Source organism: Cotesia glomerata, linkage group LG1 (assembly GCF_020080835.1).
Source record: "Cotesia glomerata isolate CgM1 linkage group LG1, MPM_Cglom_v2.3, whole genome shotgun sequence".
Lineage (NCBI taxonomy): Eukaryota > Metazoa > Arthropoda > Insecta > Hymenoptera > Braconidae > Cotesia > Cotesia glomerata.
In genome coordinates, this window is record NC_058158.1 from 31439464 (window position 1) to 31459459 (window position 19996).

The following is a 19996-nucleotide window of genomic DNA, read 5'->3' on the forward strand; positions in this document are numbered from 1 at the left end:
AGAGTGGAGATTGTACTTGCGGCACTGGAACCTACTTCCCCCGTACCTCCGATATTTGCGAAAGGAAGCAGAGAATTACGAATCTCAGCTAGAGCTTTTTGATGGTATCCAGAGCCGCGAGTGCTTGACTTGCTGACAGCAGATGGATTCATAGTGGCCCATGCTAGGCCCGCTGGGACCTAGCTCCAATCCAACAGCAGCATTAACCTATCTGTAAATTATAAATCACTGTTATTATCACAATAGATGTTTTTAAAATCAATGTTATCTAATACTTACAGAACAATTTATATTCTATACTAATGATCCAAAGTTGAATGTTTTGAAGGCATGTTTGGCTGTTTGAATAACTTTATTTTCTTTTGTAAATACTCCAATTGTCATTTAAATAGTATCAACACTTATTATTGTAGTTCCATCAGATCAATAATATAAACAATCAATTCCCTTTGACATATTAAATATAACAATAGTTGTTATTATTATTGTTATTGTTATAGTTATTGTTATTAATATATGGATAGACTTAAAAAATAATCCATAATCCAGTGGATTAGTTTGATAAAGTGATAATTATAATTATCGTGGTGTCTGTGAACATAAATGAACAGTTGAGTGGATTAAATCCTTATATCATGAGTCAGACCATAACAAAAGCAGCAGTAAACTTTTTCGAAACAAAAGCATAATACATATTAACAAAGATAAATTAATATACGTACAATAAATAAAGGCACTGTTGGTATGTCCCACTAAAATATTTATCCACAAGTAAAATAATTCTTAAGGAATGCAATTCACAAATCTAACCTATTACACATATTAATTGGACAATGACAAATTGGCACACATGACATATTGGATAATGTACTATTATTACTGTCGTATGATAACAAGTACAGTTTTTATTAAAATAATAAATAATAAAGGTTTGTGGATAAATAATAGAGAATCCGTGTTATTTTATTGTACTCAACTATGTGTACTAATCTGTGTGTGTCCCTTTAAAGCAAAGAAGAAGGCGATGCCAGAACAGAGTGTATGGCACTCGAGCATATTATCTTTTCACATTAACACAGCCTCAAAATAACGTTTAATTGATTCCAATAATATATATCTTTTATTATTTTTCTTTTAGCTGAATTCCACGTTAACGACGATCCACTGTTGTAATTATACCCGTGACAACAAAGAACGATACGGCCGTAAATTACTAAAGTAACAGGCAGCCATTTTGAAGTGCCACATTCCTCTACAGACTTGACACACTCTTTTCGTAATTTAACTCTTTGGGCATTCGACATCTAAATTATTTATAGTTATTTTAATATTTACTTTTCAATTATTCATTATCAACAATAACTTATAATTATTAATAATTATTATTATTATTCATTCATTGTTATCCCTTAATTTCATTTATTTAATACTATTTTACGTTTATATTTAATTTAAGCACAAAAGTTGTATTTTATTTTTATTTTTATTTAATATTGTAGTGAAGATTATTTTCCAACTTATAATAATTTAAAAATTTAATTTATTTTAATTTATTTATAATTATTTTGGAAGTATGTTAATTAATAAATTATTAGAATTTAAATATAATAAAATATCCAGTAAAGTAATTTTGAAAAATTCAAAGTTGATTCCTGTTTGATCGATTGATGACAAACGCACTATTTACATGCAAATACATATTTTTTATTTTATTGTTTAATTATTAAAATGAGGTACACAAGGCAAAAAGTACATACTAATACTGAAAAATTTGTTGATTTTAATTTTTTTTTTCGACAAATAAAATATGTAATTATTTTCCTCTCAATAACGTAGGAATAATTATCATTACATCTTTGTATTTGTATTTTAATCTAATAGTATTCCGTATTCAAATCTGAACGCGAAAATATTTTGTACAAGATAATAGTTATAGTAATAATAATAATAAAGCTTGTGAGAGTCTATTTAAAAATGACGCAATCAATTGGTGTCAATTAAAAAGCGTCTTGAGGAAATAGTAATTCGAGAAAGTACCAGAATTACGGAATTAAAATATTTTTAATTAAACATTCGCTCGTATTTTTAAAAAATGAGCTTTGCTATCATTTTTTTCCAGGTTTGACGTTTTTACGTGGTGGAGCACCCCATCTTAATGCTGTACTGTCTACTGTTAGCCTTGGCCTCTTAAATTGTGAACTTTTGATGTGCTCTTCAACTAATTTTGGCGTTACACAAATTACATGTTGACCTTTCCAATATTTCACCATATTCATACTTTGTAAGGTTGATATTATATCTGTTTGTGAGATACTGGTCATATTACTAAAAATAAAATTTTAAGAATTTATTATATAAAAATACAAAACAGTAAAAAATAATTATTTAATCTTCAACATTAAATTTGATTAAATTTACCTGAGATCTTTAATGCTTAATGTTCCTCTAAAATCACGTAATATCTCTAACAGGATCCAACTCCAATAACTACGATACGATAATTTACCGAGATCACTTAAAGGTTTTTCAGGACTTCCCACAGTCTGTTCAATTCTACTTAATTCATAACTGAATGCTATTAAAAGTTTGCCATATCCTTGTCTTTGAAATGGAGGTAATGTTAAAATACACGCAACGTTATTACCGTCTGGCGACTCTTTTTCCTAATAAAACATTTAATATAAATTAATTAATGCCACTAAATTTATACAATTAATATCTAAATATTCATTCACTTACTTTTGAAAAATAACCAACTAAATGAGCTCCATGTTTATCAACTTCACATAAAATATAAAAAAGAAACGGTTCAACATCAAAATATAGTGTTTTATGGTCTAAAAATAATTTTGCAAGAAGACAAAGATTTTGACAATAAACTTTGTGTTCTCTACCATCGACTTCCCAAATACTCAGAGTTCCTTTACGATATATTTCTTTACCAACTGGCTGTCTGTGTGTGCATTCACTCTGCAAAATCAACAAAATTTATAAAAATTCAAATAAAGATAACAGAAAAATAAAAATTATAGATATTATTATAAAAAGTTACCATGTGATAACGATAAGTTTTTTCTAGTCTCATATACTTGAGACAATATTCACAAATCCATAATTTCGGCTGCTTGCCATATTCTTCCGGATAAGGACTAAAATACCAGGTGTCTATTTCATATTTTCCTAAAGATAAACTTTTAAAATAGTAAGCTTATTGTATTTTTAATAAATCTACTTATTATAAATATTAATGTACATACCGATTTGAATTTTATCAATATATTTAACTTTCGTAATAGCCTCATGTTCTTTCTCAAGTGCCGCTGTCGTAGGATCCATCTCTGCGTATGTCTGAGCAATAAAAATAAATATAAGTTCAATGAATAATAATAACAACCATTAATTCAAATTAAATTATCATTTTTAGACAACTTACTTTTTGTATGTGGTTAATTTCATCATGCCTTCTCTTTTGATTTCTCGTGATTTTTCTATCTGATGAATCAGCCAATAAATCACTTGCAGGATTGTGTTCGCTAGTTTTCCATCTCGTGTCATTCATATCAAATCTACTGGACATGATTCTGTCTCTCGGTACCCATTCATCCAGCCTCCTGTTGTATCCTTCATAATGTACGTAATACTCATAATGCGATTCTAATTCGTTGTATCGGCTCTGGATTATTTCCGCAGGATCTGTTGTCAAAAAAGTCTATTAGTTATCAAATGTCATCATTCCTTTTTATTTACAAAATTTTCCCGCGCATTTTTTTCTCCAACATTCACTTGTTTCTCAGCGAAATTACCGATCAACTATAAAACAATAATTCTATACGTCACTCAATATACATGACTGAATAAAAAAGTAATTGTGACTATCAGTAATAGAGGATAGTTAAAAATAAAAATTAATAGCTGTAGGCAATAACAAAGAACATTCTAGAGTCGAGTAATTGAATAGTGTCATAGAGCGTGATGATAACAAACGTGTTACTCACGCCAAGAGTCATCGGATCTTCGCACAAGATAGTGTTCGCCAACGTCCAAACGCACTTCCTCCGAGCTATCAGCGTCGTCACCAGACTCTTTTCCTCCATTAGTAATTGGATTTTCACGTTTTTCTTGCTTCACCATTATTTCCTTAGCACTCACAACGGTACTCTCCTTGCCTCGTAGCTCCATATCCGCCATTTTGGAATAAAAATAATCAAGCGCTGCTAAGTGGGAAAATGTGCCTTGAGTATCTTTAGCTTGCGTTTAATTTTTATTGTAAAACGTTTGATGTACGAAACTCCAAGTAATTCTTATGACTAAAACTATTACCGGCAAATTATTTAATAAGTTGGAGATGGAATGGCTTTACGCCAACAGTTGGTAACATTTATGTGTACATCTTATAGCTTTGTCTTTTATTATAGTATGAATATGTAATTTAACAACAACAACAACAACAACAACAACAACAACAACAACAACAACAACAACAACAACAACAATAATAATAACAACAATAGTAATAATAATAATAATTGATACTATTATTATTATCATCATAATAACTGTGCAAGCGTATAATCGAGCTTATACTACCATCTAGCGGTTCAATTGTAAAAATTTAAGAGTTTTTCTTACCAACAAGTAATATTGAAAGTATGTAATTCTAAGAATTTTGAATTAAAGAGTGAATGAGAGTGTTTAGACTCCCACAAGTAATTGTTTAATAAATAAAAATATAGAAAAATCTTGTTAAAACAACAATTGTTATTTAAAAAAAAAGTTTTCATTGTTTTTTTTTTTTAATTTATTGCTGTTAATATTAAATCCTTATTTTGAAATTTTTCAAAATATTTCTTGAACGTTTTTGCGCATCTAGAGAATTAGTGACGCTATTTTTCATTCACGCGGTACAAAAAGCCGGGAATTGACAGAATAGTCGACGGCTGGAGTAATTTTTTGATATTTTTGGTTTTTATACTGTTGAAATTTTTCATTTTTGTTCAAATAACTTTTTTATTAGCTAAATAATAATATTTGTTTATAAAAATTATTTAGAATTTATAAATTAACAATAAATATGTCAGTTAACTTGTCGGAGTAGGAGAGTTGATTCCAGCTTAACGTTGCTTCATCACTTTTACAGTCTTTGCTTCTGTGAAGCTGAATGTTTATTATTAAGTATTTTATTTAAAGTTGTACTGAAATTTGGTGCAAGTAATGTGTGTTTGGTGAAGTGTTCATAAGTATCAGCGAGTATTATTTTAACAAACGTTGATGAATAGTTACGTTAATGTTGATAATTTAGTGTTTCGTTAAATTTGCTGTTAATGTTGAGTCAGTTAAAAGTGCTTATAAAATATATAAAAATTTTCCAATCAGACGATATCAAGAACTCAACAATTTTTCGAGCAGAATCTTTAAGGTAAATAAAATAAACATTATAAGTAGAAATTTGAATCGCGCGCGATTATACATTGATACTAAGTTAACTTCACGAGTAATCATCAACTTTAAGTTGAAGGATAAAAAAATTAAATTACATCCAGTTTTGTTATATAATTTATTTATTCAATTTGGATAATTTTATTCTTAAAAGTACTAGAGTAATTACTCTTATATTTAAATAATACAGGAATACTTTATAAATTTATTTTTAAATAAAAATTTTTCATCACTAAATAACTATCATTATAATTATCAAATACCGTAATTTATGTACAAATATAAATTACAAATAATCTTAATAAAAAAAGAAACAAAAATTATACAATGTTTATAATAATGAAAGTAGCAGACATTAGATTAAAATTTTTTCAAAATAAACGAATAAAATATTAGAAAAATTTATTAAAATGCACACTAATTAAAAATTTATTTTTCTAAGTATTTAATTTATTAGGGGTGTGCGAATGGTGTTCGAATCGAATCGAATCGAATAGTACTATTCGATTCGAATAGTTCGAATTATTCGAATCGAATAGTACTATTCGATTCGAATAGTTCGAATTATTCGAATAATCCGAATAATTCAAACAGTCGTTTTCTGTTGATAAATCAGCTAATTTTCGTATAGAAATTACTTCATTTTATTTTATTTAACCGAATGAAGTCTTCATAATTATTTGATAGTAAAGTCTGCTTATTATTCGTGATAAATATTTATTGGTGTACTCGGACCCCCCACCTTGGAGCACCTCGCCATTTTGACATTTCTCCGGGAAAATTCGTTTTTTTTTTTAAATGAGATCTACGACACAATCGATCAGACATTGAAGGAGTGTCAATATAGATTACATTTGGAAATTATATAGCTTTATCTCTAGCTACCATTATTTAAATTAATTGATTTTTCAGTTCACTGAATGAATTATTCTATAATTGCGTGTTGATTTTATATTGTACTAAAAATTAGTGTTATAAAACTGCTATATAAAATCCTTTATTAAAAAGTTGATGTGATGATTTCATTGCTATCGCTTTTCGCTGCTATGGTAAACACTTTGGTTATCATGGCAACTAGGGTGAGACCTTTTATATGAGTACCCACATAAAATTTTTATATATTAGAAAATCGAGTGTGCTTCTGCCAACATGTTTATTATCGACAATTTAATTTATTAATATTTTTACGAATTTTATTCATTAATATTTAACCGTTGCCAAAGTTGTTACCGTAGCAACGATAAGCGACAACAATGAAAATGTCGCATAAGCTTTTAAATGAAAGATTTTATGTATATAATATTTCTCATATTTGTGAAACATACATAATAAATAAAATATTCGTGTAAATTCAAATCTTTTATTCGAAAAATCATTCGACAATTCATCGTGTAAACTCGATAAGTGTAAAATCAAAATGAGCTTACATAGTTGAAAATATTAACAGTGGACAAAATACAACGTCATATCTTAGGCGACGTGTTTGAGCTTTCTGAATTAAGTAGTTCGTCTGCTGTTAATTCTGAAGTAAAAACGAAAAAAAAAAAAACCTCATCATCACAACAGAAATCTGCTTCTCCATCACGCTCTGATAAAGCAAAAGTTTCGAAGCCTTCGATAACATCTGTTGTGCCTTGCTCGATACCACTCCCGAATATCGGACGGAAAAGGACAAAGACACCAAAGCAGATAGATGCGGGGCCATCTACGAGTAAGAGTTCGGCGCAGGATTCTAGTCTTCAAGTAACTGGAAGTTCTTCTTCCCATTTGCAAGTACCAGAAGCAACAACAGAACGTTCAAGCACTCAGATCGGTGATATAATCTCTCACAAATTCACGTCCTCCACGCCGCTGTCATCCAGTGAGAAGATTAAAACCATAGGAACTGAGCTGAAGGATGTTGATCCGCCGGCTGTTGACGGAAGCTCGGATGATGTTTGTTGCTGCCTTCTCGAATGCAAATGCCCAAATTATAGTCATACAAAGCGACGGAGGTTAGTGTTGCATGAGATGCAGCTCAAGCCGACTCTTGCGTCAAACAATCCAAGACTTTTAGACTTGCTTCCGAAAGATGAGCAAGAAATGAATCTTTTAATCCAGCCTACATATGTCGTTGACGGAAAGACGATGGTTAAATTCGTTTCTGTGCATGTTATCCCGGAATTGTCATCACAAATTGACCATCTCGAAAATCAGTCACATCTTGATATCCAGAATGAAGACAGCACATTGAAAGAATTTTATTGGATCGAGGACAATGATTTTGATGGAAAAACTGATCTTGATAATGACGAGCAGTCTGCTGATGATGATGATGATGATGAACGGCTTAATAATGCTATGAAGACTGACTTAAAAGAATTGAAAGTTCCTGAGACGGTTGCTGACCATTCAAATGATCCTACAAATTAAGATCATGACCAGGTAATTTCCAGCCCGGTCAAAATTACTGAAAATAGCAGCGAGCAGTTTGCTGATGATGATAAACGGCAGGACAATGCTATGGAGACTGACTTAGAAGAATTGAAAGTTCCTGAGACGGTTGCTGACCATTTAAATGATCCTACAAATCAAGATCATGACCAGGTAATTTCCAGCCCGGTCAAAATTACTGAAAATAGCAGCGAGAAGTTTGCTGATGATGATAAACGGCAGGACAATGCTATGGAGACTGACTTAGAAGAATTGAAAGTTCCTGAGACGGTTGCTGACCATTTAAATGATCCTACAAATCAAGATCATGACCAGGTAATTTCCAGCCCGGTCAAAATTACTGAAAATAGCAGCGAGCAGTTTGCTGATGATGATAAACGGCAGGACAATGCTATGAAGACTGACTTAAAAGCATTGGAAGTTGCTGAGCCAACTGACCATTCAAAGGATCCTACAAATCAAGATCATGACCTGCAAATTTCCAGTCTGGTCAAAATTACTGAGAATAGCAGCGAGCATTCTGCTGATGATGCTAATCCTCATGACAATGCTATGAAGACTGACTTAAAAAGATTGGAAGTTGCTGAGCCAACTGACCATTCAAAAAATCCTACAAATCAAGATCATGACCAGCAAATTTCCAGCCTGGTCAAGATTATTTGTAACATCAATTAGTTATTGTCATTTTTTAAGATATAAGCTCATCCTCATGTTACGATCATTGAGACCTTCCATTTGAGTACGTACTCAATTTTTTTTTTTTTTATATTTTGTTCATGAGATATTTCTCATATTTGTGAAATATGTAAAATATGTAAAAAATTCGTGTTGGTATTCAAATGAAAGGTCTCGATAAGTGTAACTCTTGGATGAGCTTATATTGTTATAAATATCATCAGTAGACAAAATACAACGTCATATCGTAATTAATGACATTTTTTCGGACATAAGCTCATCCTGATGTTACGCTCATCGAGACCTTTAATTTTAGTACCCACACGAATTTTTCTATATATTTTAATACATATGATATTTCTTATATTTGTAAAATATATAAAATATATGAAAAATTCGTGTGGGTATTCGAATGAAAGGTCTCGATAAGTGTAACTCCAGGATGGGCTTATATCGTTAAAAAAAGCGTGTGAAAATATAATCATTGGACAAAATACAACGTTATTTCTTAATTATTGACATTTTTTAAGACATAAGCTCATCCTAATGTTACGCTCATCGCAACCCTATTTAAGTACGCTTCTGTCAAAATTTTTAGCATTAACAATTCCATTAATCAATATTTTTACAAATTTTATTCATTAATATTCAACCGTTGCCATGATAATCGTTGCCATAGTGGTTGCTATAGCAGCGAAAAGCGACAACAACGAAATCGTCTTCAATGTCTGATCGTTTGTGTCGTAGATCTCATTTAAAAAAAAACGAATTTTCCCGGAAAAATGTCAAAATGGCGGGGTGCCCCGGGGTAGGGGGTCCGAGTATACCAAGAAATATTTATTACAAATAATAAGCAGACTTTACTGTCGAATAATTATGAAGACTTCATTTGGTTAAATAAAATAAAACAAAGTAATTTCTACACGAAAATTAGTTAATTTATCAACAGAAAACGACTGTTTGAATTATTCAGATTATTCGAATTATTCGAACTATTCGAATATTCGATTCGAAATTCGAGGCGAATAATTCGTAAGTTCGAATATTCGCACACCCCTAAAATTTATTTAAAAACTAAGCCAATTACTGTGTCTGCTATTTTCAGTATCAGTTATATTAAGTCCGACTTAATAGTAAGAAATGCATCAAATGCAATTTATTAACAGCCGAGACCAGTGATTGCAGTTTCAATCGGCTTAGCGAAACGAATGGAAATTTTGGAAAAACGTTTTTAGAGATAATAGATAATTTAATAAACTATTTCACCACAAAGCGTTTTTTTCAAAAATTTCATTCGTTTCGTGAAACCAATCGAAACTGCAATTGCTCTGCTGTTGGGAGTGCAACAGAGATAGTTCCGTTGAACTCCGTGAGAGCAAAGCGAGAAAAAGATGGTCTCGCCTGTTAAAAGTAACAATGCGACTTTATAAATTTTTCCATACTTGTTTCACACTCAAAATAAATTCATAATTGAATAAAAATTTAGATACGTAGTACGCGGTAATAACTTTGACATGCCATCAAGTCAATTTTGTGCATTTTGATTTGCAGATCCTCGTCTCTAATCAGGAGTTTATTTTTTCGCCTAATGGTGGAGGTCGGAAGTTGTAGTCCATACGCCTTTGATGCTGCTCGTATAATCTTCTTTCCCGTTCACGTCGTCTTTGCTCGCGAATTTCTTCTGTTGGATCGCCAAATTCTTCGACAGTTTCTTCTTCCCATCCGGTTGCGTTTTCGTCCCATGTCTCAAGCTCATTCTAAAATTGATATAGAAATTAAATGATTAAATTGTACTAGTTTTTTAAATATTGAAATCTAGTAGACAGTAACTTACAGTCGGTACTCTTTCAGAAGCAATAGCAAATTTAGATAAATTCATAGAAGTTTCTTCAGTCTTTGGATCTCTAAGAAGTATTTTCTTTTGCTTGGTTATTTTTGGTGTCATGTCCTGAAAAAATTTATTTGTTTTTTAAACTACAATTATTCGTAACTCATGGTATTGAAATTAACAGACACGGTAATTTTTTAAGATTTTTCTAACAAATAAATTATAATAGAATATTTATAAAAAAAAGTCTACATGTAGAAGTTAAAGAAAACTATGTGCAATTTTTTTTTTATATTTACTTCCATCATACTGATTAATTTTTTTATAAAAACTAAAAAATGGTCAAATGTCAACAGATTTCGTGATTTTAATTCTAGCTTAAATATAAAATTTTTAATGAATATTATATGTAAATTTTTCACTGAGAAAATTCATAGAAAATTTTAAGATTTAAGAAAAAAAATTTTGTAGTTGAAAAATTCTTCAAAATAATGTTTTTGATTTGATATCTTGTTTTTTAATCCAAGTTAAATTTTTTATCAATTGCATATTAAAAATAATACATAGATCTTGTTGAAAAAAAATGAAATTTATAAGAAAATAATTTCGACATTACTTGCCGTAAATTTATATTCTATAATTAAAAAAAAAAAAAAAAAAAAACTATCATTCATTTAATTAACAATCATAAATAAATGTACCTGAAAGAAATCAACTTGAGTTTCTTCCCCAGCTTCAGGAGTTTTAGCAATTTGTTGACGGTACTGTTCTATTTTACTCTGAACGGTATTACATGGTTTATTTGACACAACAACCACAGGATTTTCATCCCATTGCTCCCAATTTTCTGGTTCCTGCAACTAAAAATAATTACTGTTCCATTGCATAATTAACTTGCAATTTAATTAAAAAAAAAAAAGAGATAGAAAGAGACGTACCACTTTGTTATTAACAGAGTTAGGTATAACACCAACAGCTGACAGCGGAATAGAATCGCACGAAGATCTTCTTCTCCGTCTGAGACAACATAAGGCACGTTTAAAAATACTTAATAAAAATACAAAAAGTGCTTTCAGCCGATTAACTAAAAATTCCATAGCCATCACCGTGAATTTTCATACACGGTATCCACTGTGTCTTAACCTCTCTAGCACTTTGACGTGGACAAATGGGCCAATACGTCAACAATAAACTGACATTTAAAATTTACTCATACGAAATTATAAAATAAGAAATAATGATAAGAACGAGTTCAAGTTCCGATTACTTTTAATTTTATTACATTATTCCAAAACTATTGCAAGGTTTTGTTTTTATTCGTCTATTTAAATCGATGTTTTGATTCGACTTTACTCTCATTATATTTTTTTCCTTTTACCTTGACGGAATGTATCGATTGCTGATAACCATCGAGATTTTATCCGCGTTTTGTTTGAATTATTCATTTTAAAGAAACTAATTATAAGTTACTATATTAATAATGTCACATATTTAATTAATTTATGAATTTTATAGATAAAATATCAATCAATTTCTTTATTTTCCTAAAGATAAAAATAGGAAATACATTTCAAGTTTTTTTTAAAAGTATTTTCAGCAAAAAAATTTCAGCGCAGTCTGATTGTTGCTAAATGTACTATAAATTCGTAGTTTGTAAAGAGCGCTTTATTTTCGCAGGATATATCGTTTCATAATATTTTGGTATTCCCATATGTATGTACAGACTTACAAATGGTAATCCCTTAAGTAATTTTATACCACAGTCTAAATTTACGACTTATTTTATACCACAATCGTTCAGTCATCGGTCGTTCGAACTTGTTCAATTTTCTCGATCTCAATTTATCGCCGATAATGTGCGTGTGTACGTGTATTGTGATTATTCTGACAATTTTTGTTATTTTTTTCGTTCAAAAATTTTCGAATAAAAACAAAAACAAGACTCAAAAATTTAAAACTACCGATGAAAACAAAAAAAATTATAAAAAGCTAATTTCGGTAAATTTTCATTTCACAAGAAAATGTAATTATGAATGTGGATTTTGTTTTCATACTGCTAAAACTAGCCACTACACCGAGCTAGAAGAGGCAAAACGAGGTCTTCGTATGGTCAAAGAAGTAGGTATGAAAAAAATTAATTTTTCTGGTGGCGAACCGTTTCTTTATCCAAAATACTTAGGAGAGCTAATAAAATTCTGTAAAACAACTCTGGAACTCGAATCAACCTCGATTGTTTCAAACGGGTCACAAATAAAAGAATCTTGGTTCCAAAAGTATGCAAAATATTTGGACATTCTTGCAATTTCTGTTGATTCTTTCAATGAAGAAACAAACATAAGAATTGGACGAGGTCGCGGTAAACATTTGGAGAAACTGTCTGATATTCGCGACTGGTGCGAAAAATACAACGTCAAATTCAAACTTAATTCCGTTATCGGCACCTATAATTGGCAAGAAAACATGGTTGAAGAGATTGAGAACTTGAGACCGTTTCGATGGAAGGTTTTTCAGTGTTTGTTAGTCGATACTGAGAATGCTGGCGAACAGGCGATTCGCAAAGCCAAAGAATTCATCATCACCGATCAACAATTCGAAGATTTTTGCTCAAGACACCGACATTTGTCGAGCTTTGTTCCTGAGCCCAACGTCTTGATGAAAGAATCGTACATTATATTGGACGAATATATGCGGTTTTTGAACAAAGGTGACGTTTATAAGGAGTCAAAGTCTATTTTGGAAGTTGGAATTCTTAAAGCGATGGAACAAATTGATTTTGATGAAAAATCATTCAACGCTCGAGGTGGAGTATACGATTGGACAAAAACGGACCATTTAAATGTTAATGGTAATTGTGGTTCTGACGATAAGCTTTCTTGGTAATTGAAATTGAACAAAAATAATATTTTTAAAACTCAGGGAAAAATACCATATATTATTATATATAAAAATATGTTATATACACTGGTAGAAAAATTAACTTGATTTAAGATAAAAAATTTTAAAATAATTTTGAAAGTGATCATCATCTTGATTAAAAAATAAAATTGTTTTTTATTTAAGTACATAGGACTCAATAGATAATTTTTCTTTTGAATCAAGTTAATTTTTTATCATTGTATAATTTTTATATTTAAGCATTTGAATGAATCAAAAAATTAGTCAGTATATTTTTATATAAACAAATATGAAATTTTTCTCAGTATATATTATTTTATTACATAATATGTTATAGCATTAGAAATGTATGTATTTAACAAAGCGAGTATTAAAGTTTAATCTTTACTTACAGTACAAATATAATTTACATGCTAATCTTAATAAGTGTGTACCTAATATATGGCTGTATAATTTTAATTCTTTTACGTTTTAAAAAAGCAAATCAATATATTTTTTAAAACTTTGATGTTAACATTAATTTAACCATAAGTATAATAACAATATGTACCTATGTAAAGTAAAAAAAAAAAAACAATGCTAAAAAATCTTAAGTATTATATATTATTTTTTAAGTTTATGTTATCATTAGTTATTTCTTTTTCAAAACAAAACACTTAAGTTACTGAAAGTAAAACTGATTGTGTCGTCGATAACGTTGAACGTAATAAAACTGCGATAAGAATTATTATATGAGCTCTTTATCACCGATACAGAATTTCTTCAACGCATACTTTGAACAATGTATTGGCTTTGAATTTTCAAGTGCAATTTGATCTTGACATAAATTAAATACAGTAATCACTAAACTCATAAAACTTTGATGATTGAAAAATACAGTAAGTATAATTACGCACTAATAATATTGATTTTTCTTACAATCTAACTTAAATATTCTTCTGTATTACAATCTAGCTTTAAAAGTTTCCAATGAACTTTTAAATAATGTAATCGTTTTTTATTGATTTTCAGAATTTCTAGTCCCCTTTTAGACAAATCAATTATTTTACATTAATTATCCGAAGTAACCCCAAATAATTTTTTATACGACGAAAAATTTATCAATTTGTAAAATTGCTCTTTTTTAAATCTTTGCTCTTATAATTAAAAAATTTTAAGTATTCATAAAAAAATCAAATATGTAAATTTTTTCTATAATTGATAAAAATGATTTATCCAGTAAATTATTATTTTTATAATTCCAAATCACGATAGTAGCTAGAGAAGAAAAAAAAATCGATGAATAATTTCAATTTAATACAACACTCAAAAAACAATTTTATGTACGAACACATTCGTAACGTTTGGTACTACGATTGAATTCACATTTTTGATATTTATTGCAGGTTGTTCCACCACAACTGACCCCATTATCTCCAGAACCTTTGTATCCGCCGTTGTAACCAGTTGCGACTGCACTCGGTGACACGCAAGACATAGAGCCGCATTTATTCGGGCAGCATTTTTCATTAAACGAACATTCATAGTCGCTGTGACATCTCGGCATGCATCTCGTAACAGTATTTTGGAGAGGACAGTATCCACTTTTATCTAAAATAATTTTTATCTAAATTAGAACAAATTCTATCGTTTGATATTTATTTATTTCAATTATTTTTTTTTACTCGTAAAAAATACGGTCATATTTACACAGAAACAAAATTTACTTAAAATAAGAGAATTGTTTCGGAGAAAGAAGAAATTTTTCTTTAAGTTATAATAATTTTTTACTTCAGCTAGGATAAATATTTTTTTTTAATCAAGAAAATTTACTCTAGAGCCAAGAATTTTTTCTGTGCATAAAATAATATATCTAAGTTTTTCCTGTAAAAGTATTATTTTTTTCTAGTTTATTCTTATTTTTCTAAAATAGTTATATCAGAGTTATATAAGTATAAAAAAAAAAATAAGAAAATAATGTAAGTAAATTCTTAATGGCTGCTTACTACATAGTAGGTCTCGAAAAATGTTTCTATAATTTTAATATTAATTTTTGGTCAATCAATAATACTTAAATATTAATTTAAGTTAATATAATTAGGCATGAAAAGAAAATTCTTTCATAAAAAATCATCCAATAATATAGAAAATAAAGATATATCGTCTGTACATAAAAACAGTATGGAAGAAAGAGTAACTTTGTATAAACTAATAGATTTATTATATGTTAGAGTGAAGAAACAAACGTCTGCTAGACCTTGGCTTAACTATTTTCAATTGATCGTTTTATTTTTCAAATCATAACAATAAAAATTTTTAAATATTCAATCATACTTACATGAGCCTTGCGCCTTTATTACTGCGATGCTTATCAGCAAACAAACCAAAAGAATTATTTTTCCTGAAAGTAGATTGATCAAAATAAGTAATTGTCAATTTGAAAAAAAAAAATATTTCACTTTTATTAAATTTTTAATATGCTTCACATGAAATTATTTAATAAAAATGATAAATATTACAAATAATAAAACTCACTGTTCGTGGCCATGGCTAAGATTCGAATGAAACTTGTTGCAGTACCGTCTAATCCCCAACTCACTTATTCAATAACGAGACTCGTCACAATAAAAATATTTTTTAATACCTATAATTCTCAATAATCCCGTTCTTATGCTATTCGACGAAAGGTTTATCATTTAAAGCGTTAAATATACTGAGAATATTTTTTATACGCATTCACTTTTATCATTTACTTGACGCAGTATGGAATTTAAATAATTAAAGATTTATTTATTTATTGCACGCCTCATAAGCGAAGCGTTGAGGTTGTGCTCTACTCTCGACATTTCGACAAAAGCAGTTTTCTTGAAACTGAAATTGATTTTTTACACGCTTTATATTAGCTTCACTTGTATGTCAGTTTGTTTGTTTGTCAGTTTGTCAGTATGTCAGTAACTCTCCGTGGGTAATCTGCGCGCCTGCGGCCTTCCTTGGTTCTGGTAGCCGTTTCTCAGGCTCGCTCTCCGAAATCGAACTCTGATTCCCCGTATTTATAATATTTATAAATAATTATTTTTTTTTTATTAGCTTCACTTGTATGTCAGTATGTCAGTATGTAACTCTCCGTGGGTAATTTGCGCGCCTGAATATTTTTGATAATCAACAAATAATAGTTTAAAAAAACTAAAAAATCACGCTTTTATAAATAAACCAAACTAAAAAGTAAAAAATAAATAATAGTTTAAAACTAAAAACACGCTTTTATAGAAAACCAAACTAAAAATAGAAAATAAATTTAAATTAAGAATAGTGTTAAAAATTTCAATAAATATAAATTAATAATAGTGTAAATAAAAAAATGTATTTTATTTTAAAAAGCGTGGGTGCTTTTAAGATATTATCAAAATGATAATCACTCTACTCATATCTGTCAATAAAATATTTATAACTATTGACACCATGCACCTCACGCTTTTTTTAAAATAAAATACATTTTTTTTATTTACACTATTCTTAATTTATATTTATTGAAATTTTTAACACTATTCTTAATTTAAATTTATTTTCTATTTTTTAGTTTGGTTTTCTATAAAAAGCGTGTTTTTAGTTTTTTTAAACTATTATTTATTGTCATTTATATCGCACTTACAGGTTAATATGAGTACACTTATATCAAGTCAAATAATTTGTCAGGCACATAAAATATATTTCAATAACAATTTTTTTTTTTTAACATAGTAGATAATAACATTAAACATAATCTTTTCTGGACGTCCGTGTATAAATGGGTGTATGTGGCAGGGAAATTGGTCGAAAAAATGATCGTACCGGAATAATTTTTTTTTTATTATCTAAAGTAACACACGACGGATTTTCTTAATTAATATGAGCGTTCAATTCACTGCCGTTAAATTATTATTTATAAAAAACTAATATATGACTGAGGATTTTTTTGTATATCTATCTATACATTTTATTATAGTATTTTTTTTCCTCACCTTAGAGTTACGGCGCCCCTAAACTATAGCAGTTTTCTGTTTTTTATCCTTTTGCTTTTTATATTTTATTATAATCAATTTTATTGTAAAAAATGAGATTATGAGGCGTGCACTTTTGGATTTTCCAAACTTTTTATGATCTTTTTTGTAATGAAACTTTACTGATAAAATTCCGAATTTTGCAGATAAAATTTTTCAATGAATTTAAAGCTGAATCTTGGACAAGTTTTTTAGATTACTGTTATTGATCGCGGGGAAATCCCATTGAAATACGACAACTGGGTGATATTTCGAAAGCATATTTTTTCAGCGTGAACCGGTGATGAAATAAACTGGAATCGACAAACAAAAATAAATTTGTTAACATGAAGTATGGATAGAAAGTAAATAAATTTCGTTCACTATTTCTAGATGGATTTATATTTCCATATCACTGATTTTTTTTATGAGAAATATTGTCAATATAATGCCCACTGCACATTTCATGTAATATGAGATGAAATCCAATTTTAATATTGGATGAAAAAGGTATTTTTAAAATTTTTAGTTGTCATTTGACCTTTGAATTTCAAATCATATTTCAAAATATGGAATTTATTAACAAGTTAAAAATATTTACCTTAAATTATTCAAAAAAAAAAATTAAATAAACAATTTTTTGTTTAATACAATCTTTACAATTAATTAGTTATTTTTTATTACACTTTTCAAGTACAATTATATTTATTATTATACTAAAAATATATTTACGTACAAATTACATTAAGTGAAGGTGTGCGACTTGATGATGAAGAGCGGAAAAAATAAAATCTTGCTCTTGACCGCGATAACAACTTTATTATAAATGTCTGATGACTCATTCTATCATTGCACGAGTATTATTTGCATCTGTGTTATTATTACTACTACTTAGACCATATAACACAGTTGTTAGATATGTTAACACTTTGCCTAAGTGTTTCCATTCCCACTCATGTTACATATACACTTGTAAATATAATTTTTTGCATAAAAAAGTTTACACTTCATACATTTTTTTTTTCAACAATTCTTAGTATTTACATTTATTTTTTTTCAACAATTCTGAGTATTGTTTGCTAATGTAATTAAAGGATGTACTCAGAAAAAAATTAAATCAATATATTGATATTGATATCGATATATCAATATTTTCTTAATTTTGAAAACTACTAATTTTCAAAGTGGGAAGTTAAAAAAGGTTTATTCAAACCCAAAACATTTTTTGGTATACTTAAGTTGTTTTGGAGTAAGAAGAAATTTTTTTGGTTCAAAACTTCTCAGCCAAAAGAATTTTCGTTTTCCTATATAATTTCTTCCGTTAAAAAAAATTAGCTCTCCAACAAAGAAATTTTTTCTCTGTGTAGGATCTAATCAAACTTTCAATTAAGATATTTCAATTCGTGACATTTTATACGAAATCCAAACTTATCTGAGAGTTTTGATTGATTCTTCAGATTATCATCTAATAATTTATCATCAGCAATTTTATAAGAGAATGTTATAAATTATAAAGTATAAAAAGAAAAAACATTTAGATATAAAATATTTTGCACCTTATTGAAATGAGACTAGTTTGAACTTAAAAACTTATAAAATAAAAAAACTTCAATAGTATCATCAATTAATTATTGTTACTTCTATCAAACAAAAATGGATTGTTAGGATTGAATCCAGACAAATCTCTATCAATATCATAAGGCTTCGGATCAACTGTTGGTTCAATCGATTCAACAACATTAATGTCCGGTTTCTGGCAAGCTAAGGCGCCGCAGCGGTTCTTGCAGCACTTCCTAGAGCCTTGACAGTCGCTGTCAATAGTACAAGTCGGCGAACAAACCCAACGGCCGGTAGGAACTGCTGGACACGATCCCGGTTTTTCTAAATGAGTAAAACATGATAAATAAAATTTAAATGCGTGGGATTAAAAAGAGCATATAGACTATAGTACAGAAGGATTAAAGTTTATGTAAATAGTTAAATTAATTAAAATTAACAGCAGTGGATTTGAAATTACTCACCGGTCTCCTCGGATCTTGTGGTAACAGGTCTGGAGCAAATTAATCCTCCGCAGGTTGTCGGGCAGCATTTACCAGCTCCCTGACAGTGTGCATCAACCAAGCACGGCTTAGAACAAATTTGCACAGGTAATGGCGGTGGACAAGATCCGGGTTTGTCTTGGTAAAAGTTAAATTGTGAATAAACACAGGCTATCGTTGATAGCATTAGTAATACTTTGTAAACAACTTTACCCATCTTCACTCGACATCCACTCACCACAAACTACTTTTAATAATCTTGAGAATCCCGCTTTATATACACTTTATTTATGAGTATCTTTCCCCTCCTCGTATTTCATTCAATTAACTGCTAGAAATTTTTAATCATCAGTCAGAGCAATTTATTTTCATTTACCTAATTAGGGCAATAATCATAAATTTTTTTTATAGCTATTCCGGTCAATATTTTTCTATGTTTATTGCATCTAATTTATTTTGATAAAAACAATATTCTTTACGCAATTTTTCAAACTAAAAAATTAAATATTATACTGAGAAAAAAAAATATTTTTGTTAAGAAAATTTTCTTCACACAAGAACATATATTTTTGATAATTATCATATAAAGAAAAATTTATTTTCTGATTTAAATAAGAATATTGTATGTTTATCTATCATAATATAATTAAGAAAGATATTGATATACTTTAATCAAGAAATTAATAAATTTAAAT

At 29.0% G+C, this 19996-nt stretch overlaps 5 protein-coding genes and 1 long non-coding RNA gene across 8 annotated transcripts; 1 reads left to right on the top strand and 5 right to left on the bottom strand.

The window, feature by feature from the left end:
• Positions 1–6: 6 nt before the first annotated feature.
• Positions 7–810, bottom strand: LOC123260983. The gene is made up of 3 exons (XR_006508590.1): positions 723–810; positions 280–447; positions 7–211 (listed from the first exon to the last, which is right to left on the bottom strand). It is a non-coding gene; the product is annotated as an uncharacterized LOC123260983 (long non-coding RNA).
• A 1022-nt stretch (positions 811–1832) lies between these two features.
• LOC123265778 (histone acetyltransferase KAT8) lies at positions 1833–4426 on the bottom strand. The gene is made up of 7 exons (XM_044729680.1): positions 3996–4426; positions 3434–3693; positions 3258–3348; positions 3053–3180; positions 2740–2970; positions 2419–2663; positions 1833–2325 (listed from the first exon to the last, which is right to left on the bottom strand). The coding sequence occupies exons 1-7, from the start codon at positions 4186–4188 to the stop codon at positions 2106–2108; spliced, it is 1368 nt and encodes a 455-aa protein (XP_044585615.1). The 5' UTR covers positions 4189–4426; the 3' UTR covers positions 1833–2105.
• A 5587-nt stretch (positions 4427–10013) lies between these two features.
• Positions 10014–11739, bottom strand: LOC123272317 (receptor-binding cancer antigen expressed on SiSo cells). 2 transcript variants are annotated; one of them, XM_044739009.1, is made up of 4 exons: positions 11311–11739; positions 11074–11232; positions 10379–10492; positions 10014–10301 (listed from the first exon to the last, which is right to left on the bottom strand). In XM_044739009.1, the coding sequence occupies exons 1-4, from the start codon at positions 11473–11475 to the stop codon at positions 10110–10112; spliced, it is 630 nt and encodes a 209-aa protein (XP_044594944.1). In that variant the 5' UTR covers positions 11476–11739; the 3' UTR covers positions 10014–10109. The 2 variants fall into 2 exon arrangements, with proteins under 2 accessions (XP_044594944.1, XP_044594948.1); XM_044739013.1 differs by having other exon boundaries at positions 11074–11226; positions 11311–11737.
• Positions 11740–12061: 322 nt separating this feature from the next.
• LOC123272301 (radical S-adenosyl methionine domain-containing protein 2-like) lies at positions 12062–13334 on the top strand. Its single transcript, XM_044739008.1, has one exon. The coding sequence runs from the start codon at positions 12227–12229 to the stop codon at positions 13250–13252; it is 1026 nt and encodes a 341-aa protein (XP_044594943.1). The 5' UTR covers positions 12062–12226; the 3' UTR covers positions 13253–13334.
• A 1204-nt stretch (positions 13335–14538) lies between these two features.
• Positions 14539–16179, bottom strand: LOC123272351 (waprin-Thr1-like). The gene is made up of 3 exons (XM_044739050.1): positions 15782–16179; positions 15585–15647; positions 14539–14857 (listed from the first exon to the last, which is right to left on the bottom strand). The coding sequence occupies exons 1-3, from the start codon at positions 15792–15794 to the stop codon at positions 14586–14588; spliced, it is 348 nt and encodes a 115-aa protein (XP_044594985.1). The 5' UTR covers positions 15795–16179; the 3' UTR covers positions 14539–14585.
• Positions 16180–16878: 699 nt separating this feature from the next.
• LOC123272340 (WAP four-disulfide core domain protein 2-like) lies at positions 16879–19563 on the bottom strand. Of its 2 annotated transcripts, XR_006511061.1 has the most exons (3): positions 19284–19563; positions 17999–19143; positions 16879–17576 (listed from the first exon to the last, which is right to left on the bottom strand). XR_006511061.1 is itself a non-coding variant. In XM_044739038.1 (2 exons), the coding sequence occupies exons 1-2, from the start codon at positions 19516–19518 to the stop codon at positions 18887–18889; spliced, it is 492 nt and encodes a 163-aa protein (XP_044594973.1). In that variant the 5' UTR covers positions 19519–19563; the 3' UTR covers positions 17918–18886. The 2 variants fall into 2 exon arrangements, 1 of the variants encoding a protein (XP_044594973.1); XM_044739038.1 differs by lacking the exon at positions 16879–17576 and having other exon boundaries at positions 17918–19143.
• Between the last annotated feature and the right edge of the window lie 433 nt (positions 19564–19996).